Here is a 25,204-nt window from a genome sequence, read left to right on the forward strand (position 1 = left end):
CTGCTTCCCGTGGTGGGGATTCACAGTTATAACTGTTGGGAAGGTCCAACTTAAGGCTTCATTGAATTAGCTAAATTGCCAATCATTCAAAAGGAGCATCTACAACTTCCTACAGAAACTTAATCATCAAAGTTTCTACGGCAGATCAAAACTAAAATGAGCATGAAGGGAATTACAACAGGTTTGAGGCACTGTAAATTCCTTACAAAAAGCAACAATACCATGCTTGGTACCTGATCCCTATTGTTTCAGAATAAGGGTAGGGAGTATAGACAAATCACAAGTGACGAATGCATATCATCAACTATTATACTTTCTTCCTGGTCAACCTCCTGGTCTGACTGGTATCAACCTTTTCCTTGGGTGCCTTCTGAGCCTTGGCTTCTTTTCCATTTTTCTGATTCCCATCGTAATTTTTGTCATCATCACTTTCAACTGGCTTTCTTTTCCTAGCAGAATTTTTCCCTGTATCTTTCTTGAACTCAATTCCACTATCATCTTTGCAGCTTCCCTTGGGCATACTTCTTGCAGTAAGTTTCTTATTTCCATTTTTCTTTGGATCTTCATCGCCATAGTCTCCATCATTATCATCATTGGAATCATCACCAGCCACATTGGGACTTTTCTTGGGCTTCGCTTTCACAGGGGCATTTGTACCTCTAGCAGCCTTTTTCCCTCCTATCACTTTGGATTTTCTAGTTTTTGCATCTTCCTCACTTTCTGGTTCATCATCATCATTATCATCACTACCAACACCTTTTTTAGAATTTTTGGTGTTTTTAGCTGAGCTTTTCTGTGGTTTACTTGCTTCTTTTGCAGCTTGTGCTCCCCCGAGTTTTTGAAGTTCTGGCACGTAAGCTGTCGTCTGAGGTAAAAGCAGCAGGCAGCTTCAGATAAGATACAAGAATATCATAATCTACAAGTTGCAAGAAACATACCCTGCCACCAGCATTGATAAACTCAATTTTCTTCCCTGGCATAAAGAGAAATTTATTATTATCCCAACGGTACACCACTCAAAACAGCTAAAGATTGTATGGTAATAGATGCACAAGACCAAATCTAAAAATCCCGCTTTTGTTTTCCAAATCAACGCATGCTTGGATAAAAGGAAAAACTACTCTCTACTCACTACTATAATCAGGAATTCAAGAAGAATAAATAGAAAAATTGTGGCACAACAGTGATGTGGCACAATTCAGGGCCTCTAGTCAAAGTTTTCCTTTGGTTAGCCTTCTATTACACAGGGCTTAAACTGGAAGTAGTGTAATATCAATATCTTGAAAAGTTGTGGCTTATCCCAACACGTTAAAGCACAATAAGCATTTATCGATGACACACGCAAGATACCACATCAGTCAGGAGTCAAACCATCAACAAAAGCCTTGCCAGGCTTCTTTTCCCGGAAATGGAATATCCAATTACTGGGAAACTGATTACTATCTGCCCCGACTTCAATAGCCTTTCCAATCACCTGTAAAATGGAATGTATTGTCAAGATGATGCATACTCTTAAATTATCTCACCCTTAACTTTTCCAGGCTTTTTCCCCCACCGATAATGAAACAACCATTGACGAGGGAAAGAACCGCAGTCAGCATCAACTTGTACAGCAAATTGTATAACCTAGAAGTATAGTCTCCATAGCACGACATGAATAATGAATTCTCAATGAAACAACCTATCAAAATAGAAAAGAAAAAAAATTTAAAAAAAAAAAAAAAAACTTGTGACATTGGATGGTCACCTCATTAATACAATTGAGCAATGTTCCACAGACTTCTATGGACATGCTGGAAGCACTTTGCAGGGGATGAATTTTAGCCTGTTCACAAATAGACACACAGAAAAAAATAAATAATGAATAAATAAAAAAAAACTCCCACTATACGGCCAAAAAAATAATATGTACTAAAGCCATGAATATGCAATTCAAATTTCAAAACAATTAGCAGAAACTTAACTGGAAAATGTAGAAAATTCTCATCTTAAAAGAGCATTATCAGACAAGAGAAACAGAAAACAAAGAAATCACACTTGTACATGATTCTATTATGCCTAAAATTTTCTTTATTATTTTCCTAGAGGGATGTCATGCACAAAAAACGTTCCAGAGTTCCCCGTGTAACTACAAAATATATGCAACCTAAGGTTAGAACCAAATCCCAATGAACTGACAAAAATGATAGACACTCACCTGATATAGAACTTCATCAGCAACCCAGTTGCCAATTCCTGAGATAAAACCCTGAGACAAAGCAGTTCAAACATCTACCAGTTGAAAAGAGAATAATTACATTCACTAGACATGTTTTAAAGATACGTTGAAACAGCATTAACCATTCTCATCGTACACCGAACAAACTGCATCTGCACAGCTAGAATACGAGCATTACAAAGAACATTCAATAGTGGAATGTAAGATATTAATCAAATCCCACTAAATCATCTTATAAACATGTTTGTCCCCCAAGACTAGAATGACCATAACATCCTCGTAAAAAAGCGCCCCCTGCTCTCTCTATTTTCTAAATACGTTTTTCACAGTAAGTCCATCTTCCTCGTAACTAAATTTTTGGGGATATGATAGATTAACCAGGAGTCTACAATGGGAAGCAAGTCTCAAAAAATTCAGTTGCTTTACTAAATAACACCCACATTTGTCATTTACTTTAAGAATCTTCTAACTACATACTCTAACAAGACACAATGAAACAGTATCCCAAAAATATCAACCATCTTAAGTTGCAAGGTAATGTGTATTGGCAGATTAGAGGCCAAATAGTAGTCCAATCAACATTTCTGTTACACAATCTTAAAAGGTCCACACAAGTGACCAGAGGGGTGCAGAAGCCAAAAATATGCATTCCATTAACTACTTCAGCATCAATTTCATCAGTATCCAGAAAATAAAACATCAGTTAGTCAAGATGGAGACCATTTATGGGTAATTCAAATAATTAACCCACTACAAAAATATAACAAGGATTTCATAATGATAAAACAATGTAAAAGCAAACAATCACACGTATCCAGGATTATTGTCATTCTCTATTATTCTGAATCTCAAGCTGAAAGCAAACTTTTTAACCTGATCAAGTAAAAGAGCCTTGATGCCTAAATTCTTTTTACTCAACAACTTATGGAACTCATCTACAGCCATAGGCTCCAGCAATGCATCTGGACCAAGTTCAGATATTGGTGGTACTGCAACAGGCTGCAAAAGTGATCCATGATCATCATTTCAATGGAAACCTGCTCTAAGAACAAAAGCACATACAACATTGCGAAAATAAGACAATGAGTATTCGAATACATTGTCAAGTAAGCGAACTCTTGCAAAACGCCTCTTATCAGTGAATGAGAGCTCCAAACCATCATTTAACTGCACAAGAGAACAAGAAGAAACCCACTGTGTAAGAAGAAATACTTGCAAAATGAAAGAACATTCTTTTCCTTGGCATGATTACAAACTTTGACAGCTAAACATGATTTTTCGTTAATTCAGATACAACCAAGCAACTGAGAAATAGATAAATTAAGCATTGAAATATCAGACAAGATTTTTCTAACTTTAGAAGATGGATAGCAGATAAAGACTTAAAACTCCCTAGGGAAAAGTTTACATTTAGAAAAAAATTTACAGATGTTAGGCCAGCATTTTCATTGTTAAGCTGAGAGGTTTCAGACAAAAATGACAACAACATGGCAAAGCTGCACTAAAGAGCATTAACCAGGCCCAATATCTTCATGCATGCTCCAGAGAGATGGTAATAGGCTACTCATTCCACACAACCCAGGAATAGCTTCTGGTATTCTGAAGCAGAAAAACTAAAAGGTCAGAAGTACTTCGTGAGTTTACCAACCAAAGTCCATCTCAGGCATATGACAAGGACATACAGTTTAGGTTACGTGGACTCGCCTACAATAAGCCAAATATGCATGTTGAACGCTTAACATCCAACAAGGACATGAAATATGGTTTGACAAACCTATATAATGCTGTAAACCTAGCATGATATATCATTGTTCAAATTTTACATTCTTTCTATAGTAAAGTCTACTGCTAATTTATGGTAGGAAGTAGCAGTTGCAGTTCAAACTTAAAACCAAAGCAGGCAATAGTTTGATTAATATGAGGCAGCGATGCTGCTTACCTCAACAAAGAACTTGGAATACTTCGAAGGCCACTCATCAGTGTCTTTTACAGAAGACCTGCGAGTAATAAAGCAATTTATCCTCATCGGTACACAAAAGTTTTGAAAAAGAGCAACCATATCTGTAACAAAGTCCAATAATAGAAAAGTTCTTTCATTAGTATCAAGTGCAACTTAATTAAGCACAGGAGAAGATATGATTGGTTTCCCATGTTTCCTCCACACAAATTAATGAAAACAGGAAGGAAAAACAAGAATGGAAGGACTTAGTTCAGAAAAAGAACATAATCTGAACCTTAACTTCCACAATCGTTATCTTAGTGCACTCCCCAATAATCACCTATTTCTGTTTTTCCATTGACTCAGCCAATTTACTTCTGTCTTCTGATCTCCGTCTTTATCTAAATAATAAAATTGCAGAGCCTCGAACATGCATATACAGATCTGTATCCGCAACAATCTTAACATCAAAAAACCATTTTGACAGAAATCACGCAGCAGCTCACGCAGCAGCTTAATTCCAGAAAGAACAGCATTTTCCCGGGGAAAAAAATTTTCAAAGCTTTCCGCACAACATCTTATAAAATTACGAGATACAAGATTATCACTTTATAAACTGGGACCTAAACAAACCAAATAAAGAAGAGCAAGAGCAAGAAAAAACTTTTCACCTTTTATAGTTAGTAACTGCAACTCCCTTAATATATATCGCACCAGTCATCCCTTTAAACAAAAACACAAAAATGATAAACAATTTAAAAAAATAAAAATGTTAACTTTACTGCTGCATGAGCTTTAGGGTTCCTAGGGAAATGGGATTGTACCGAACTGGAAAGAGGGAAAAGGAGGGGAATTGAGTTGGAGCCACATGTTCTTCCCCTTGCGATGAGCGGCGACGATGGTTTTCCCATTTAGGGAGGCTTCGAAGTCCTTATGAGATACCCCATCGACGACCTTGGAGTCGTCGGCGATTATTGACTTAACAATCTTCTTGCCTAAGCAGTGCTCCTCTATAGCTCTTCGAGCAGCTTCGACTTCCGGAAGCTCCGGCATCCTCCCGTTCTCACAACAGTGTGTGTGGTGTGTGCCAATGTTTGGCGCGCTTTTCTGTTATGCTCTCTTCTTGTCCCCAGTCCAGTAACTCCGGGGCTTTAGCTTTGAAGATTTTTCACCCGATTCACCGTGGTCGAAACGACTTCGCATCGTCTTCGCAATTCTAGCACTTGGATTATCAATCTTTCCTTTCCACGGGGCCCAGCCTGCATCAAAGATTTTTCTGAGGCCCAATAAACTTAAGGAAAAAAGGATTTTTTTGACCTCTGGTCCATTAAAAAAAATTAGTAGTTGTTTGCTTTACATGTTGTCGGGGAAACGGCAATAAATTGGGAGAGGGAGGACATGCATCTTGCCAGCAGCCCTTTGGCCATCCCCTTAAGTTTTAGTGGTGTTGACTCTCCACCAATTGCCAATATATGTGGTCGTTTTCAGTGACCTTTTTTAATGGATTTTCTATTCTCATCGACTCCCCCTCTTAATAAATTAGGATAGATTGATTTATAGAAATATTATCGTTAAGACAAAAAAAAGAGGGCATGCATTCTTGCTTAGGCGTAGGAAGAAAAGATAAACAAAGATTCAGCTGACAAACAAGGCTACACAACCTATTTATGTTCATAATTCATTTTCTTTTCTATCAAGAGGAGGCAGAAGCCACAAATACGTGATGCATAAAAGTAGCCAAAAGATAATTGGGAAGGTAAAAAGGTGTATTGAAAATTGTAATGATGATGTAAGCAAATAAATTTGGGGAAATAAAGCCCAATCCAAACAAACCACTGAGTCAACCTGCGTAACTTCTATCAATTCCCGCCGTAAATAAAGAAACAGCATTATAAGTTGTAGCATTAATTTGGTAACTAACTTAAGTTGGCCCTATATTACACGATAGGCCGTACCCTAATCACGCATGTTGTCGTTGGAGGCATAATATGTTAATTACTGGATCATGGGTGACTGGGACAACTATTTCAGGATGGCACTGTATTTTTCGTTGAAAGATACCAGAACAAAGAACATGCCTGAAGCGTTGTATTGACTTCTTTCTTCACATCTTTGGTATTTCTGTGCGAGGAAAAAGGTTGAATGCGTCCATGCCAAACACTTTCTTTTACCATTTTATTTTATTTCCCCGATCACATTCTTATAAGCTCACTTACCGTCTCTCGTTGCAGCAGGCGACAAGACATACCAAAACAAGCCAAAGGGAACATCTTAAGAATATTCATGAAGTCGACCGTCCAAAATATTTATTATCTGATCTTGGAATTGGACAAAACAATCAAATTCCACGTAGAAGTCAGTTCCTTTTGGGGGAGAGTGATCCCAGATTCTTGATCGAGGCCTCTGCAATGACATATTGTTGATTCTACATTTACTTTTCGTAATCATCTTCTTATTTTTCGGTTTTGTCCCCCTGGATTGTTTGTTGCTAAATTAAAAAAAAAAAAATTTGACCAACTAACTTTTGAGCTGATTTGCTGCTGTTCTCTTAAGTACCTCAGAAGCCTGCCCAAATAAGAAGAAAGAAAAAGCAGCGAACTTAGAAAACGCCTTTAGCGAAGAATTGTCGCATAAATCCAGCTTGCAAACCGTCGTCATTCACAATGGAAGCAGTTCAACCAGCCCAAAAACTCCAGCTTTCAAATTAATTTGGGATTAGCTCCGCCGGCAACAGCTACTAACAATTGAAGCAGAATACATTTGCATTATCTACCGTTTGATTTCATGAACTGAAAGCTGCTGAGAAAGTTTTATAAGTCGGTAATAAGGTCAAGAAGCGTCTCAACCAACGTAGGATACCACTACCATGCTGCTGAGACCATGTGTTCCACGTGCACCACAAAAATTGATTGTCACCGTACCAGTAGTCACCATGACCTAACAACTCACTCATTACGCACTCATGTCTCTGAATCTTTCTTTCGGACATTTCCTTCAAAAAAAAGAAAAAAGAAATTTTCGGACATCTCCTTCGAAAAAAAAAAAAAGAAAGAGAGAATCTTTCGGACATGTGGACGGATTTAAATCTTTGTCAGCCTTTTTTCTTTCTCTCTGAAAGTTGCCAGATTTGATGGTGTTATAAATGATCAATAGCTTGAAAAGGATTGAGTACTGGTGGGGTTGCATGGTTGAAAGACGGGGGGCCTAATTCAAACCGTTAAAAAGGTATTTGCCTTTGCGCCTATAATTGTAGAGAATACGATCTGTACATAAGTACTATTTCACTCGTACCACAATTAACTTAGTTTCCAATATCTCAAATTTCTTTTAGTATATCTTTCAAGTAGATATCTTCCAAGTAGAGAAACACAACAATCTTCCAAGTAGATGATTTTTATCTTAAAAAGAAAAGGTAGATGACTTGTATCTTAGGATTAATTATCTATATCCTAACCCTGTATATATTGTTAATTTTAGATCAATGATAAATATGTAAATTTTGAATTTAAAATTTAATTTTTATATATCTGTCATGAATCTAATGGTAATTATGTATATGCACAGTTAGTGTCATACAAACCTTACTCTTTATCTTATTAATACAAGTATTTCTAATTAACCAATTAAAGTTTGTCTGGTATCTACTACTCCGTTTGGATTAACCTATTTTTCAAAAACAAGTTTTTCAAATACAATAATATAGTAATACACAAACAAAAATAATTCAAAAAATATTTTATCCATATAATATATCATCAGTATTTCAAAAAACATGTATAATAGTTTTTCATATACACTGTTACAGTATAATATTTCAAAAACACCCTCTCTGATTGGAAACAAAATCTACAAAAATATTTTTAAACTTGAACACACTCAGGCAAAGGCAGTTTCCTTCAAATTTACACATATTGGTTAAAGTAGAGAACTAAAGATTCCTTTTCTCTCTCTTTCTCTCTCTCAAATTGTGATTTAAAATTTAGCTAAAAATGTGGGTATCTCGTTTATCTATTCCCCCTCTAAGCTCCACTAGCTTTCTTAGCTTGGCAGCCTTCAAAATTTATTGGACTGTTCATTCATTAATACTCGCACCTACGTAGACGACGGTACCTACCAACACCTAAAAGAAATAGCTTGAAGCCATTTAAAGCACATGTAGTTAAGCAGTCAAAACCAAGAAGGGAATGTGCTGAAGCCGTTGATGACTTCATTTAGTGATAAAAACAATTACATCGTCATGTAAGTTAAGAAGATCGTGAATCTGTTTATTTGAGTAATCAAGTATTTTGATGAGATTTGAAGATGTTTAACTAAAAACAAGTTGAGAAAGTAGGCCCGAGTTTGTGTGGCACCGTGTTCATCTTGATCTAAACCACTTCTAGCCTGCACGATTCCATGTTTCGTATAAAACACAACAATTGCTGCCTCCTCCTTTCTTTCTTTTCGTTTCGTTTTGTTTTGTTTTGTTTTGTTTTGTTTTGAGGAAGACTTTAAACAGCGATCTGAAAGTGAAGTGAACCAGGAATGTTACGATTGCTTGACCACATATTGTCCCTACCTCTTCAACCGCAAAATATATGTTTAATTCTTTATCTATTTCACACTTAATCCGAAGTCATACGATCGATGCTATTTGAAAAAAAAAAAATCATTGGGCGTGTTTAGATACATATTTTTTCTCAAATATTATTATTTTATTTTACACATTTTATGATTATATTTTTTAAAAAAATTCACGTATATCATATTACAAATGATTAATCTTTCCTGCACTGACAGTGTATACGCTGTCATCGTTAGATTCATGAAATTCAACTTTTACACACACTTGCAAAAGTTGAATTTCATGAATCTAAGATGACAGTGTTTACACTGTGACAACGTATATAAGATTTACCCTATTACAAAAATTATTGCAATTGTTACTTGGAAATTAGAGCCAGGTCATGTGCTTTGAACTTTGAAGACGTTGGGCATTGGCTGAAAAGCTGCAGTAGATAAAATTTTATGCGCGTCAGCAAACGAGATTTTCGTGAGCATTTCCAAGCTTGCTGGTCGGAAAATGGACTCATTATTATTTAAAAAAAAAAAGGAGCCGAGGAAAACGATGAAGAGCAAGCACCAAGTTAACACAACATGAAACCCGTGTCATTGAAAAAATAAACTGTACGTTTTCGCTTAAAATTGAACCAGCATCTCTTCTCCTCCCAATGGACTCAAAAAGTGCCAAAAACAAAGTAGTCTCAGAAACAGCTCCCGATGGTTGAGAAAATAATACATGTAAGACTCTAGGAGGAGCGGAATCCAGCCAGCTGAGAAAACAAGAAACACGGCCACCATACCAGACCAGCAAAAACCCAGCCCATTTTCACGCCACGTGGCACGAGACTGAACCGTCTCCTTCGTTTCCCCACCAATTTTGTTTTTGTCTGAATGTATATGGGTGATGGGGCTGCCTGCTGCCCTTCCCCCTTAAAAAAAGGAGCATCGCATCTAGTGTGTGTTTTGTGCGTGGAAAAATAAATGAGATCAGCAGAGCCCCAAATAATAAAAAAGAAAAGAAAAGAAAATTGTATTTTGAAAATAAAAATAAAAAAAAGGGTAAAAGAGAGAGAGAGAGAGTGTGTGTGGTGGTCACTGGGTCAGCAGCCATCAGTGTTGTGGTGTGTGTGCGTGTGTAAATTGTAATCTGTAATATATCAAGCAAGCAAGAAGGAGAGGTCAGGATTTCTTACAAATCCACGAGAACCTCAACCTAAAACCCTTATCCTATCTTCTTTCTTTCTCTACCCCTTAAGATTTTCCCTTCACCCCTTTTCTTCCTTTTTATCATCCAATACACCTAATAACACCTAACTCGTACTCCTCTTATCTATCTCTCAGCTCCCTAACTCGTATTCCTTCTTCTTCTTCTTCCTTTTTTTAGTTATGAAGAGCTCTTCCATCCGATTTTGCATGGGCATGCCGGCGGCCATTAATGCATAACTTTCACTAATAATCCAAGTTTCAATCCCAGTCGTATTTATAGCGAGGCTAGCCAGCTCCCTTCAACTCGTTTCTTATACATATTTCCTCTGAAAAAGAAAGAATTAGGATATGGCCCCAAGGTCAGGCAGGGGCAAAGGAAACAAAGCTAAGACTGATAAGAAGAAGAAAGAAGAGAAAGGTTAGAATCTCATATATATGTTACTTTATTATGCCCATGTACTCCTATGCTGGAATGTTTCACATTACACGAATTCTTTGTGAATTCATCAGCTGTGGATTTTTTTTGATATCTTATCATTTCAGAATTCACGATTGATAGCGTCGTTTGATTTGTCTTATCACTTGCAGTTGTACCTGGTGTTCTTGACATAACTGTCATCACCCCATATGAAACTCAAGTCATACTCAAGGTATTTGATTTTTTGCCCATGCCAGAAAGGGTTTAGTTAGTTAATGTGAATGACCGGTCTGACGAATTTGCACTACTGTTTTCTTTGTTTGTTAAGCTTGCTCAGTTATTGATTAAAAGAGAATTTTAACTGTTTTTTTTTTTTTCATCTTTGGGAATCCAGGGCATCTCGACGGACAAGATACTGGATGTGAAGAAGTTGCTTGCTGCCAATGTTGAAACATGCCACCTTACAAACTATTCTTTATCTCATGAGGTGATGACGAATTCTTTTTAAAAAAATAAAAAAAAAAAATTTTCCGTCCGTATAAACTAAATTCATACTAGTATTTATTACAAGTTAAGTCCAGGTAGGTGTATATATTATATGCCTAGTGTTTGGCTGATGAAAAATTTTAATCATGCTTTAGTCGTCGGATTCGATTAACAAAATGGAATAGCCTAAACTGCAGGTTAAAGGACAAAAATTAAATGACAAGTTGGAGGTTGTCACCCTCAAGCCATGTCTGCTGAAGATGGTCGAAGGTAGGTGATGATTATAATACCAATATGTTCAGCCCTCGTGGCTCTTCCTAGTGCCGTTAAATCTATGCTATCTATATATGATTTGCTAGTCATTTTAAGAATCCTATGCATAGTAAAAATATTCTAGCCAATCTATATATATATATATATATGTACGGGCGCACATTCAAGTCTGCATTCGGCGCAGTACAGGTTGTTTGTTCCTGGCCAATGCCCAACTGGTCCTTGTCCATTACTTAATTGTTGGAATTTTCGAGGCTGTGTAGTGGGTTTTCTCGTAGGAGGGGAGGGGTCGAGGGTAAATGAACGATAAGTGCAAGCATTATTATATTATTGCGCTCTCTAAATTTTATATTAAACAAATAAAGCAAAGCAGGGTGCTTTTCAAAATGTTCTTTGGCTTATTATTATTAGATTAGCTGATAATACAACGAGCCATCAACTTGGATTCCTGTGGCTGCGGTCCCGCTAGGTTAAATGAACAGCAGAAGAAGGCATATACTTTTTTTTTCAGAAGAAGGCATCTGCTTGGTCGCACCATTTCTACAGTTTTTACTATATCTATATATGATGTTATAAAACCTATTATGTTTATGCACCATTTGTTGCTCTTTTCCTGTTTTGGCAGCTTGCAAATACTTGTTATTATTTATTATTAGTATAAAAAAAAAATAATGGCCAGTAATAGTAGAAGATGACAATCAGAACTCGTAAACTCCGCATTGGGTCGACCATTCTTATTAATTTAAAGCGTTTGACATAAAAGATGTTTTGTAGAGTCATAATAGATGTACTGACCTAGCAGGTCATAATAGTGTCTTTGTTTTGACTCCATTACACCCGTCAGAATCGATGTACTAAAAAGATGGGTTGGCACTTGGCAGGTCATCAAGCTCACTTTTTCACCCACCACCTAAAAGAAAGTACTAGTAGTCTAAGTCAAGATTTTTTTTTTTTTTGGAAGGAAGTATAAGTCAAGATCAAAATGCCAACAAAATCCTAAAGGGGTATGGAGTATTGAACAAAATATTCTTCATGATAGAAGAAATAAAACGCAATTTGACCAAAAAAAAAAAAACAAAACCCAAAGTGATTGTGTTGTTGCCTTTTTGGACCCTGATATGAGACGGTTCTATAGTTTCTCAAAACACTCTTGATTGAGTCAAAGATCACCACTTTGAGTTTGATGGGAACATTTTTTCATTTTTCATGGTTTTAAAACGATTTTTGGTTCGAATGATAAACGTTTTTGTTTACTGCTGTTTTGGACAACAAACGCACGATCCACGTGGTTGATGTAAAAATGCACCAACACGTATTATTGGTGCTTCGGCATCCATCATTCAGATTTCTATTACCCAAAAACATAATATTGAGATTTTCCCATTTTGCAATTCAATTGTTCAAACTCATCAAAAATTAGTCAAAATTACTGTATGCTAATTTCAATCCCATGGCCCTACATAATACTAGTAGTACTGAACCAGTGGTAATTGCCACGTAGAAGGAATAGAGGGGGAAAAAAAAAAGTACTAGTAATTACCTGTCTTAAACATATTGTCCAATTATTCCTTCTTATTGACAAAATTGCCACTCACTTGTCTTTCCTCAGAGGACTACGCAGAGGTGTCTCAAGTGTTAGCCCACGTGCGGAGACTACTTGACATAGTCGCGTGCACTACACGCTTCGCCAAGACCAGAGGTGGAAGAGCCGCCACCGCTGGCGGCGGAACAGAATCTCGTGCCAAGAAGAACAAAACCCAGCAAAATAGTCCATCTGGCCGACCGTCCTCACCGGCTGATGGAGAAGTCCGGCCACCGGATTCTCCATCGCCGTCGCCGGCGCCGGCGGCAGCCGTAGGTGAAGGCTATGATATGGTGGCTATACACCCGATTCCGAAGCTCTCCGATTTCTACGAGTTCTTCAATTTCTCCCACCTAACTCCTCCAATATTAAGTGGGTTTTTTTCTCTTCCTTTTCCTTTTTCTACTAGTGGAGCATTTAATTCCAAAGTTCAATCTTTTTTATCCATTTTTTTAATGTAAACTGTATTCTTTCCATTTCGGCTTCATGCAGATTTGAAAAGGGTGGATCGTAAAGATGGAGAGATGGGGCGCGAAGGAGATTTTTTCGAAATGCAGGTGCATTTTTCTTCTACTCCTGTTGTTTTTGTAAAGATGTCGTTCTCCCCTCCCCCCCCAACCCTCCTCCTTCTTTTGTAGTATAGAAGTTTTAGAAATTGAGGACGTTGATGATGGAAATTGTGTGCATGTAGATCAAAATATGCAATGGCAAATTAATACAAGTGGTTGCATCAAGAAAAGGTTTCTATACTATGGGAAAGCAATTTTTACAAAGCCACTCCTTGGTTGATCTTCTGCAGCAGCTTAGCCAAGCCTTTGTTAATGTAAGCTATTTTCGTAATGCTTCACTGCTAACTACTTCAGCTGCTTAATTTGCATAGAGTTGATGATATGATCTTGCACTCTTCTTTCGTATGATTCGGTTTTGTGCATGGACAAGTTAAATGTTTGCTGTGGTCAAGCACAAATATTTATTACAGTATATTACAAAGTGTGCCATTTTCCTTTTATGGCTAAAACTTGGATTTTGTTCCGATTCCAACTAATATCTCTACTTAAGAGAAATACCATTTGAATGATGGCTAAATCTTGAGCAATAGTTCCAACTTCCAACTTCATTTCGTGGAAAAAAGGCATTTGTTTGACCGTTTTTAGACTCAGTTAATGGCTACTTTACTGAAAACTTGGATAATTTTCTCCAAATGACGTGACTTGGTTTTTTATCTTTGCATGGCATGTGAGTTCTCCAGCTACAGATGTGTTGAAATGGTACCTAATTTGCTTTACTGATGAGTAATAGCTGTGACTTTTGTGCAGGCATATGATTCATTAATGAAATCCTTTATAGAACACAATAAGGTGACCACTGTTGTACTATACAAGCTTCTATTTTAAAATTTGAATACGATAAATTGGAAGAAGTGAACTGATTACAATGCACTCTTCAGTTTGGCAATCTTCCATATGGTTTCCGGGCCAACACTTGGCTTGTCCCTCCATCTGTAGCCGATCCTACATCGGAATTTGCACCCCTGCCAGCAGAGGATGAAAATTGGGGAGGCAATGGTGGGGGTCAGGGAAGGCATGGAGAGTATGTGTTGAGACCATGGGCTACAGAATTTGCAATATTGGCAAGCCTTCCTTGTAAAACTGAGGAGGAGAGGGTGGTCCGCGACCGGAAGGCCTTTTTGCTTCACAATCTTTTTGTTGAGGTTTCAACCTTCAAAGCAGTTTCAGCCATAGGCGAACTAATGGATTCCACTGCAAAAGGTAGAATCAATTCTTCTACAGGTTCAATATTGCTTGAGGATCGTGTTGGAGACTTGTCTATAACAGTAAAAAGAGATGCAACAGATGCGAGCTCAAAAGCAGAAGTTAAAAATATCTTCTCGGGAATTCCTAACCAATCCTCTCAGGAAGTGACTCAAAGAAACTTACTTAAAGGGTTGACTGCAGATGAGAGTGTAGTTATGCATGTGGGTAACTTCCACTTCTCTTGACACTGCTTTGTTATTCTTTATCACCTGATCCAGCACAATCTTTTGAATGCCAACAAACCATCTTGCCACTCTTTTATTGGAATATTTAGTCGGTACTCATCATACATGTTAACTATCATAATTAGTTGATAGTAAGATCCAGAGTTGATGGGGTTATGGTCCTTCAGGATCTATTTAATTAGAAGGAAAGAGTCAAAAGGTAGATTTGGTGGATTTTTTTTTGTATAATATCTTCTATCAAATTAAGGTCCTAGCTTGATTTTGAAAGAAACTTTTGGATCTGAGATGATTATGTCGAAAGTAGGTGTGCCACCACTCACAACTGAAACATTCTCCTGGCAGAAATTACAGGGAATTATCAGACAAAAATTTATTCCTCCTTTCTCTTCAGTCATTGACTTCCTTTCTGATCTTATCTGAAGAGATTAAGAATATAACTAATTCTGTTGCAGGATACTCCCTCATTGGGAGTTGTTGTTGTGAGACATTGCGGATATACTGCAACAGTTAAAGTTATTGGCCATGTCAAGAGGGGAAGGAATTTAGTGAATAACATAGAAATTGATGACCAACCGGAAGGAGGAGCCAATGCACTCAACATTAACAGGTACCCATGACATTTCTGCTTTCTCCACTTTGAATCTATGAAGTCAGATAACGCTTCAAAATGAAGTTTCAGCTCAAAACAAATTTACAGTTCCTCTTTTTAAGGATGGAAGTTCATGTGGGTAGGAATCCGCCGACCTCATAATTAAACTAGAAATTGTAGAATTGTTGTTTCATTGGGTGGATGGTGGTGCAAAGCAGAAATCTGTACGGCCAACTTTGTTTAAAAAAGAGTTCATATGATTATCAGTTGATACAATGTGCAAAATGCCAAAGAAGTTGCACTTGCACTTGGTTCTGCAACTAAACTTGCACCTTGGATTTCAGAGGAAGTCAAACTCTATGGAATTAATTTTCAAAATGTGGAGCTTTATTTTTGCGTGGGGTCTCAAGGGGAACATTGCTAAACAACTTTTAATCATCCATAATTATAAAGTTAATCTCTTTTAGTAGCCTTGTTTAGTAGATTGAACACAAAGTTCCTGCTGTAATGTGTCAAAATTTGCATAAATGCTCTGGATTTTCATGCTTACTCCGGTTCTATGGTTTTTGGCAGCTTGCGCATTTTGCTTCACAAGTCATTTACTTCTGAATCATCTGGGGAAGGCCAATCACGTAACTCCCATTACTGTAACTTTGAGAAATCAAGGTGCATTGTTCGAAAAATAGTTGAAGATAGTTTGAGTAAATTAGCAGACGAAGCTATGCATGATAGGACTATCAGGTGGGAACTTGGTTCTTGCTGGTTACAGCATCTACAAAAACAGGAAACACCAACAGAAAACAGTTCAAAAAATAAAGAGGATGATAACAAGGTTGAGCCAGTGGTTAAAGGCTTAGGGAAGCAATTTAAAATGCTGAAGAAGAGGGAAAGGAAACCAAATAGTTCAAGTAGCATAGAAGAAAATGAAGAAAGTGGCGGAGTCAGCGGTTCCAACACCAAAAGCAGCATTGATGAGTTAAATAGCAATGACTCTGAATGTGGAAATGAGTTGAGGAATATTATTTCTGAAGAAGCTTATCAACGTCTGAAAGAAAGTGGAACCGGTCTTCATCTCAAGGTATTATTAGGCTTAATTCAACAAACAAAAGTCATGCTACTATACACAAAGTCAATTGAGTGATTCAACCGTTCCCCTCCCACACATGCGCACACACTAAGTGGGAGAAATTATGAGAAGAGGAAGGACACGAGTACATAGAGGGAAACTATTCTTGTATATAGTTTGTTTCATACTTATAAGGGTTCATCCTGTGCCTTTCATTTTCTTTCCTTTTGTGTTCAATGGAATTTGATTGGCCATTGAAATATACTTCTCCTGAGTTTATAAGCTTCTGTTAACAGTCTGTCGATGAGCTCATGAAGCTGGCCCATAAGTATTATGACGAAGTTGCTTTGCCTAAGCTGGTAAGATGTATCTTGGTTCTAAATTGGAGGGTTTTAAGAAGTTCTACCATTGTTGTCTGCACAGTGTTATAGCTCGATATCTTGTCTATTGTAGGTTACGGACTTTGCATCTCTTGAACTGTCCCCAGTTGATGGACGCACGCTCACTGAGTTCATGCATCTAAGAGGGTTGCGGATGTGTTCTTTGGGTCGGGTGGTAAGATACTAATTCTCTGTTCTCCCTCTCCCCCTCTCTCTCTCTCTCTCTCTCTCTCTCTCTCTCTCTCTCTCTCTTTCTCTCTCTCTCTCTCTCTCTCTCTTCATGCAAGTTACACATACTCTTCCTCATTCTGCTTGTTTGTATTGTTTACACGTAGAAAACAATCTTCATGAGTATCAAACAATAAATAAATCATTTTCATATGAATTGGATTGGTATTAATTTAGTGAAACTGCTTTCCAAATGAATTAGGTTGAACTTGCGGAGAAGCTTCCTCATATACAGTCGCTTTGTATTCATGAGATGGTTACTCGAGCTTTTAAGCATGTACTTAAGGCAGTTATTGCTTCTGTTGACAATTGGGCCAACTTACCAGTAGCAATTGCGTCATCACTTAACTTCTTGCTTGGCTCCTGCACTGCTGAGGACACTGGTTCAAACTTTAGTGATGATTATACACTCCATTTAGAATGGTTGAGGACATTTTTGGCAAAAAGATTTGGTTGGAGGCTGAAAGATGAGATTCTGAAGTTGAGGAAGTTGTCAATTCTTCGGGGACTTTGTCATAAGGTAGTACTTTCATCAAACTTTTTTTAAAAACCCTACCTTATTTTAAGATGTTTATTCTTATTTGTATATATTTAATTCAGGTCGGGTTGGAGTTGGTTCCAAGAGACTATGACATGGGAAACCCAAATCCATTTAGACCATCTGATATTATCAGTGTGGTGCCTGTCTGTAAAGTATGCTCTCTTTCTCACTCTTTGGTGCATGTAGACTCTAGACTGCAATTGATCTTCTGTTTAATTTGTACATTCTATTGGTTAATGGCTTCAGAATAACCTGCTCTTAATATGTACCCTTGCAGCATGTAGGATGCTCTTCTGCTGATGGAAGAAATTTACTAGAGTCATCCAAGATTGCACTGGATAAAGGGAAGCTTGAAGATGCTGTTAATTATGGAACAAAAGTAATATACAAATCAAGTTTATGGTAAATTTCATTGGTTGATGGCCGCTTAGGTATATAATTTGATTTTAATTTGTGTGACTTAATTTGCAGGCTCTTGCGAAGATGATAGCTGTATGCGGTCCCTATCATCGAACAACTGCAAGTGCCTACAGTCTCCTGGCTGTTGTTCTTTATCACACTGGAGATTTTAATCAGGTGAAAGAAGGTTCTTTCATTTTCAAGTTGATGATTTTTAACCATCTTAGCATTATCTTTTCCATTTTTTCCTGCTTTTCTCTTTTTTTTTTATAATTATTTTTGCTCTGACAATGCCATGGACAGAATAGTCTTTTTTTTTTTTTAAGAGAATGACAAATTATGCTTTTAGAGAAACAGTTGTATTTTACTTGTACTAGAATGACTCCAATCTAACATCTACCTGCAATGGAGTCAATTGAAGAAGTAGAAGCTATACCCATAAGTTTCCATCTAAAAAGCATAGGCACTTGTTAAATCTTTTGATTGCATGAGATTTGTATCTGGTATTTCATGCAGACAAGTGAAAGACACTTATATACTTCTCATTTCATTGTTATGGGTCTGGCTTTGTGATTATCCAACGCGAAATATGACATCTTTCCTAAATATAGACCAGTTACAGGGGAGAAATATAAGTGTCATTACATGTTAGCTTTCTATATAAGCATGATATCAGAAAAGGAAACAATTTAAATTTTTGGTATATGATTTCAGCTTGTGTTACAATTATGTAGAAGTCAAAAAGGATGCATACCTTTAGATGCTTATTGCTGGTTCCTATTCCATTTCACATATTTTCATCACTCTACTTTTATGTATAATGAATAATTTTGGAGAAATGTTTTCTGATTTAATTGTTGGAAAGGTTGTGTGCATATATGGACCCATGTCCAAATAGGAATATAAGAGTAGACCGAAGTCAGGGGTAGTTCGCCACATTTTAAGCGCGCCATGTCCAAATAGGAGTATAAGATTTGAGTTCATTAACTGGATTTGCCATAATAAGTGTCTTGAAGTTAATGAAAATTCATAATATTACTTAAGGGTATGTTGTATGCTACACTTAGTGTTACTTTCGTGTCCATGCTTTGGTTGCTATCAACATAAGCCCATGAAAGTTTCTTCTGCCTGACCATTCCCATTTGTTGTGCAGGCAACTGTTTATCAACAAAAGGCATTGGATATCAATGAGAGGGAGCTAGGACTTGACCATCCCGATACAATGAAAAGTTATGGGGATCTTTCTGTGTTTTATTATCGTCTTCAGCACATTGAGTTGGCACTCAAGTGAGTATCATGCTTCAAATTTCAATTGCATGTTTCTTGCTTTTAAAAGTATGTTTTCTCCTCTTATTGATATCATATGAAGACATAGGCAGGATGGTTGTTTCAATAGAAAAGTTTTGGATTTTCTTATTAACATATCGCACTCTTTCTTTCACCCAAAAAGCATATGTAGTGCTTTTTGAAGTCCCTTTTCTGATGTTTCCAAAGCTTCAGCTCAGTGCTTGTAGTAACCCTCATTGTCCCACCTCTACCAAACTGAGATCTTTTCTTTTTGAAATGATTCAAATATCTCTTGCCCTGCGCTGATCTTTTCATTTTTTCTCCATACTGTTCCTTTCTCAACCCTAATTGTTATTATATGGCAGATATGTCAACCGTGCTTTGTTTCTTCTTCATTTTACCTGTGGACTATCTCATCCGAATACAGCTGCTACGTATATAAATGTGGCCATGATGGAAGAGGGAATGGGTAATGTTCATGTGGCTCTCAGATATCTGCATGAAGCCCTTAAATGCAACCAAAGATTACTGGGAGCAGATCATATACAGGTAGCTCTCTCTTTTTGCATTTTCGATCAATCACATACACGTATGTTAAAGCACTTTCTGGTTCATATTCGATAATGACTCACTTTTCCAGTACATAATGATTATGTTTCTTATTGCTTGTGAAGACTGCTGCTAGCTATCATGCCATAGCCATAGCTCTTTCATTAATGGAAGCATATTCACTTAGTGTGCAACATGAACAAACTACACTACAAATTCTTCAAGCTAAACTGGGATTGGAGGATCTCCGAACTCAGGTGAGCCCAAAATTATAGCGTATGATTTACCTTGACGTGGTTATCAGGCTACGCTGCTTTGTCCAAATTGAACTACCCGCCTATTGGCTTTTGTACTTCCTCTTTTCTAGTGTTCTTACCATGCTTTTTGCATACTCATGACATGAAATAACAACAATTTCCTGAGAAGAAAATGATGATACCAATAATGTTGTGCACCATATGGTTTTGGGTATACGACGTCATGATCATGAGAAAAGTGGCGCTTCATCATGAAAATTTTCATGCCCAAAAAAAATAGTTTTTTTTTAAAACAAAAACTACAATGGACTATGATGATACAAATGATTTGTAGAATATAGTATCTTTTAAATTGGGTTAACACCTTACAACTGCACAAAATGTGGTGCTTTTGTTATCTTGTAGTCTAAAAAGAAATGTCATGTTATTGTGATGTCCAAAGTTGGAGAGTGATATAGTAATGAACTTCAGGATGCTGCTGCATGGCTGGAATATTTTGAATCAAAAGCCCTGGAACAGCAAGAAGCAGCAAGGAATGGAACCCCAAAACCTGATGCATCTATAGCTAGCAAAGGACATCTTAGGTATTAATATGGTATTCCCAAATTACTTTAGTTATAATTCAAGCACTTGTGCCCCTATGAACAAAAATCTTTGATCTTGTATTGCAGCGTATCTGATCTCCTTGATTACATAAGTCCTGATCCAGATTCAAGAGTCACAGATGCACAGAGGAAGCGACGTGCAAAGGTAGGTTTCTTTCCTCTATTTCTCTATATTTTTCTTGTTTATAAATTCACTTTTTTTTTTCCTGCTAGCCGAAGTCAGAAATGTGAAGTTAACTTTGAAGAAATTTAACTTTCCAACTCACTCAAGCTAAAGCTTATATTCCATTAATGTCAGACTGGAAAGGATTCAATTCCGACTACGAGATCAACTTTCTCAGAATGCATACATAGTTGACGACGTTCTTTTATGTGTGGTCTCTCAGGTGTTGCCTGTGGGTGATAAACTCCAGCAGGGGCTGCATGATGATAGAAATGATGAGTCCACAAGTGGTGATGTTATTGATATGATTGTGACTGCAGCAGGAAGTGACAATGTGGAAACAAAGGCAATCAAGGTTCCCATCCAGGAGCCCGAGGTCATTGATAGCAGCATTACCACTTCTCCAGTTATAGAAGAAGTTGTCCAAGATATCAGTTCAGATGAGGGGTGGCAAGAAGCTAACCCAAAAGGACGGTCTGGTAATGGGTCTGGAAGGAAGTTCAACCGCAGGCGGCCAAATCTTACGAAGTTAAAGCTAAACTCTGAATGGCATAATTTTGGAGACAACAGTCAGCGAAAGGAAGCTATTGCACAGGGACGTAAACCATCATCCAAGACTATGTCAGGTGATATTTCTCTGCAGAAGCAAGCTAAGACTGCTAGTCTTGGTGCTATTGAAGATTCAAGTAAACCACCAGCCAAGTCTTTGGATGCTAGAGTTTCTCCAACATCAGCTTCTAAAGTGTCCTTAAATCCTGCCAGTCTCACACCCACGGCTTCCAAGTCTTTGTCATATAAAGATGTAGCCGTGGCAGCACCAGGTACGGTTCCAAAGCCCTTTCTGGAGAAAGTAGAACAAAAGGTAGAAGAATTAAACGAGGCACACACTGATAACCCAATCTCCATTAGTCAACCCGAGACATCAGAGAATGGGAAAGAAAGCATAGCTCTAGACGATGCATTACCTAATCCTGAAGATACAGGATCACCAGTTGAAGGTGAGGTTAATGGAAGTGGTAGCAAGGCAGAGAATTCAACCCCGGAGTTTGAGGATGTCTTGAATCCAAATGATCAAGAAAAACATGCAGAAACAAATGGGAGCAAGCTTTCAGCTGCAGCTCCACCATTTAATCCAGGTGCCTGCCCCTTGGTCCACTCATTGAGCTCCCCTACGGCAACTAGTGTCTATGATATAGTAGCAAGTCAAAGCATGCTCACAGAACCAGCGGGTTTCCCCTCAGTTGCGGCTAGAGTTCCTTGTGGTCCTAGATCACCTTTATACTACAGAACAAGCCATTCGTACCGAATGAAACATGGGATCTTAAATTACCAAATCCCTATAATGGAAAGAAATGAATCTGTTTCGCCAAAAACTATGAACCCTCACGCACCGGAATTTGTTCCCAGAAAAGCTTGGGGCCAGTCTGCGGCAACTGAAGGTTCAAAGGGATCTACTTCTTCTGATTCCTCGGGAGACTCCAATGCATCAGATCCTGAAGTTTCCTCAGAAGAGAAGCTTGATAAAAAGGTAAGCAACGGGCTCCAAGAAGCGAGGTCAAAGAAGAGTAGTTCAGAAGCTGAAAAGGCTGAGTTAGCGAGACAAATACTACTAAGCTTTATTGTCAAGTCGGTGCAGCATTCTTCAGATTCTCAAAGTGAGTCCCTTGTCAGTGAGAAGAAGCGGGAGGGTTCTGCAAATTCTGCTGAAGCAATTGCAAATGACAGTGCAATAATAAAAGTCCTAAACGGAAATGAAGGAAAGAAAGAAATGGTGTCCGAAGGCAACAAGAATGAAAAGCCAAAAATAGTCGATGTGAATAAGAATAGGCATGGGGATGGCGAAGGATTTATTGTTGTTACAAAACGGAGAAGAAATAGGCAGCACTTCACGAATGGGGTGAATGGGTTGTATAATCCACGATCTATATGTGCTTCAGTGCGTTGAAGAGGGTCAAGCTGTAATCCTGGAATGAACTAGAGCACAAAGAGTATGATAATCTTCTCCCAGTTCAAGCATGGCGGAGATATCTTTGCATCAAATCAAGAAACAAAACAGTGGCGGCTCACTAGATAACCAGTTCTAGATTTCATTAATAGAGAATCCTGATTTCCTGTTTTGGTTGCTCTAGTAATAGTTGTAAAGTTTTCTTGCCCAGAAATTTTGTTCCCTTCTTTGTATATTATGCAGTAAATGTTTTCTCCTCCTCAAGCTTCTGTAATCCGACGACATTACTGATCGATCTGCCAAAATGATGAGTTATTTTTTAATCTGTTAACTTCGCTTCCTGTAGATTGATGTAACGTTATCATGCAAAATTAACAGCAAAGACAATATGACCAACTTCCCAGTCGATGATAACATCATACTAAGATATGGCCTCAATAGCGTACAATATCAACATAACTTTTTTTTTTTTTTGAAGAGAAATGACACCCAACGTTGATGTGAACATATTGACTTCTGTAAACTAACTTAATGGTCGATAGATTGGTCTTAAAGTAGCAAAACCGTATGATTCAGAGCTCGAATTTCCACTCGGTTACCCGAATTTCCACATGTCACCATCCAAGAAAGAAAAAGAGAGGATGGTGTGGGAAGGAAAAGAAGAAAATGCAGACTCATTTCAACGCGATAGGCACGATGAGGAAAGTCGTTTAGACCACGCAAAGTCTAAACTCAAAACTTAGATGAGAAATTTCTGCAGCAAATTTGCTAACAGGTAACATCTGCTAAGCAAATAATTTCCTTTAGGAGAAAAGGGTTTGATTTAGCAAGCAATTCAAGAAGAGGTCTCTTTCGTTAGACTAATGAAGCAAACACGGTTCTGTACACATATTTCTTGATTCCTAGGCAATCTAAAGTATTAAGTGTGGAATTGTCATATTCGGCTAAAGCGTGTAGCCGTAAAAATGTGGATCCCTGAAGAAAACCAAAGCTCAAAATAGAAAACAAGAGGGGGGTAAAGGTTCCTGATGACCCTGGCCCTGCGGCTCGGCCCTCCTTGTCATAAGCTACGCAGAATCAAAGACCGACCCGGATGTCCTTTTCTTGCAAGGCTCGTGTCTCGTCATCATCTTTACTTCAAAGGATGAAGATTTTAAAGTCTTTTTTTAAGGGAAAAACTCAACATTTATTCTATGTTTGGAGGTCGACACTTTCACTGTTCTAACAGACTTCCAAAATAAGATACTTGACCTTAGTGTTATTTATGCACCTCTAATTCTCTTGAACGTATGTTACTACTGGATTTGGAACTATATGAATGTGTACAAAGGGAAATTTATATACTTTATAGCAGCTAACATGACCAAGAAGTGTTTACTTTTACTAGTAAACAACGCTTATATTTCTACATCTCACACTTGGGGAGATCCAAACTGGTTTTCCCCGGCCGGGATCCATTTTAATACTGCATAGCAATCTCCATCTAAAGCATTTTGATTGAACATGAAATATATATATATATATGACCAATATAGACATTAACTAGAAAGACAAATAATAAAAGAGACGTCGAGAATTCGTTGTCGGCTGCGGCCATTGCACATACATGTTATCCAATATGTTTCTTTCCCTGACTGCTTCAACCATTCTGCTAATTAAGAGGGGTTTTGAATTTGAAGTTGTTTTGTTGGTGCATGAATTTGAAGTTTTGAAAAACATACGAGAATGACGAATTAAGACGCGAATTTAAGGTGGAAGCACTTAATCCTACGTACGGCACATCCTATATTGTCCGCAAACTGTCCCGTGTGGAAGTTCTCATGCACTATTGCCAAGAAAAAAAAAAAAAAAGAGACTTATCAATGCTACACTTCTATCTTCAGCATTGCTATTCAGTTGATGGAAACGCCTAAAGTCCTCAATCCAAGCAAGCAACTCTTAATTCCACTAACTCTTTAGGCCCATTTTACTTCCCTTTTACCTTTGTAAAGAGAGGCACGGCACATTGATAATCACTTTTTAATAAAAGGATAAAAACAATTTTAAGAAAGATAATAATGTCATAGAAATTTGGATAATTTTCCATTGAGCTCCATCAACCAATCATGTAAAGATTGTTCCTCCTGTCTGACATTCCCGTTTTACTAACAAGACTGAGCACATACAGATAAATGTTTGTTCACCGCTATCTCCCTCTAAATTTCTCTCTATATCATGATGATCATATGATTATTACCATTGAAAAGAACTAAGCACTTGAAGTAGGGTCTTCGTTCTCAACAGCATCAATATCAAGACTATTTGGATAACTTGGATGAATGGGAAACAAAGGCAAAAGCGGGGGTGGCTTAGATCCTCCGGGAGTATCACTACTAGTGGGGAGCAAATAATAACCCTTCTCATCAATCCCCTGCATCTCTTCATCCAACGGTGCTGAACAAGTTATCCTCTGCGGCGCTTTTGTATTCCCACATGCCAAATTTTCCATCGGCGACACCGTCACCTGGTCGAAGCTGAACCCAAAAACTCTTC

The 25,204-nt window shown here is 37.7% G+C and overlaps 2 protein-coding genes across 7 annotated transcripts; one reads left to right on the top strand and one right to left on the bottom strand.

Annotated features, from left to right (window-relative positions):
• Nucleotides 1–33: 33 nt before the first annotated feature.
• LOC140005917 (formamidopyrimidine-DNA glycosylase-like) lies at nucleotides 34–5,545 on the bottom strand. 5 transcript variants are annotated; one of them, XM_072047198.1, is made up of 10 exons: nucleotides 4,982–5,541; nucleotides 4,829–4,880; nucleotides 4,158–4,215; nucleotides 3,317–3,385; nucleotides 3,092–3,217; nucleotides 2,198–2,248; nucleotides 1,748–1,825; nucleotides 1,527–1,626; nucleotides 939–973; nucleotides 34–865 (listed from the first exon to the last, which is right to left on the bottom strand). In XM_072047198.1, the coding sequence occupies exons 1-10, from the start codon at nucleotides 5,208–5,210 to the stop codon at nucleotides 308–310; spliced, it is 1,356 nt and encodes a 451-aa protein (XP_071903299.1). In that variant the 5' UTR covers nucleotides 5,211–5,541; the 3' UTR covers nucleotides 34–307. The 5 variants fall into 5 exon arrangements, with proteins under 5 accessions (XP_071903299.1, XP_071903298.1, XP_071903300.1 ...); XM_072047197.1 differs by lacking the exon at nucleotides 1,527–1,626 and adding an exon at nucleotides 1,372–1,474 and having other exon boundaries at nucleotides 4,982–5,528; XM_072047199.1 differs by lacking the exon at nucleotides 1,527–1,626 and adding an exon at nucleotides 1,372–1,474 and having other exon boundaries at nucleotides 4,987–5,215.
• Nucleotides 5,546–9,882: 4,337 nt separating this feature from the next.
• Nucleotides 9,883–23,003, top strand: LOC113742296 (protein REDUCED CHLOROPLAST COVERAGE 3-like). Of its 2 annotated transcripts, none has more exons than XM_027270108.2 (23): nucleotides 9,883–10,323; nucleotides 10,494–10,555; nucleotides 10,718–10,810; nucleotides 10,995–11,079; nucleotides 12,692–13,036; nucleotides 13,157–13,221; nucleotides 13,356–13,487; nucleotides 13,981–14,022; nucleotides 14,112–14,639; nucleotides 15,116–15,270; nucleotides 15,826–16,330; nucleotides 16,615–16,677; nucleotides 16,772–16,873; nucleotides 17,129–17,446; nucleotides 17,527–17,619; nucleotides 17,745–17,846; nucleotides 17,939–18,043; nucleotides 19,020–19,153; nucleotides 19,519–19,702; nucleotides 19,828–19,959; nucleotides 20,431–20,543; nucleotides 20,631–20,709; nucleotides 20,951–23,003. In XM_027270108.2, the coding sequence occupies exons 1-23, from the start codon at nucleotides 10,254–10,256 to the stop codon at nucleotides 22,670–22,672; spliced, it is 5,229 nt and encodes a 1,742-aa protein (XP_027125909.1). In that variant the 5' UTR covers nucleotides 9,883–10,253; the 3' UTR covers nucleotides 22,673–23,003. The 2 variants fall into 2 exon arrangements, with proteins under 2 accessions (XP_027125909.1, XP_027125910.1); XM_027270109.2 differs by having other exon boundaries at nucleotides 9,924–10,323; nucleotides 11,007–11,079.
• The last annotated feature ends 2,201 nt before the right edge of the window (nucleotides 23,004–25,204 follow it).

Source organism: Coffea arabica, chromosome 4e (genome assembly GCF_036785885.1).
Source record: "Coffea arabica cultivar ET-39 chromosome 4e, Coffea Arabica ET-39 HiFi, whole genome shotgun sequence".
In the NCBI taxonomy this organism is placed as follows: domain Eukaryota; kingdom Viridiplantae; phylum Streptophyta; class Magnoliopsida; order Gentianales; family Rubiaceae; genus Coffea; species Coffea arabica.

Coding starts and splice junctions, on each gene's coding strand:
- LOC140005917 (XM_072047197.1), bottom strand. CDS start 5,210: ATGCCGGAGCTTCCGGAAGTCGAAGCTGCTCGAAGAGCTATAGAGGAG. Junction 4,216..4,828: donor GCAGTTACTAACTATAAAAG/GTGAAAAGTTTT, acceptor TATTACTCGCAG/GTCTTCTGTAAAAGACACTG. Junction 866..938: donor TTATCAATGCTGGTGGCAGG/GTATGTTTCTTG, acceptor CTTTTACCTCAG/ACGACAGCTTACGTGCCAGA.
- LOC113742296 (XM_027270108.2), top strand. CDS start 10,254: ATGGCCCCAAGGTCAGGCAGGGGCAAAGGAAACAAAGCTAAGACTGAT. Junction 13,037..13,156: donor CCTAACTCCTCCAATATTAA/GTGGGTTTTTTT, acceptor GGCTTCATGCAG/ATTTGAAAAGGGTGGATCGT. Junction 17,620..17,744: donor GTGTGGTGCCTGTCTGTAAA/GTATGCTCTCTT, acceptor GTACCCTTGCAG/CATGTAGGATGCTCTTCTGC.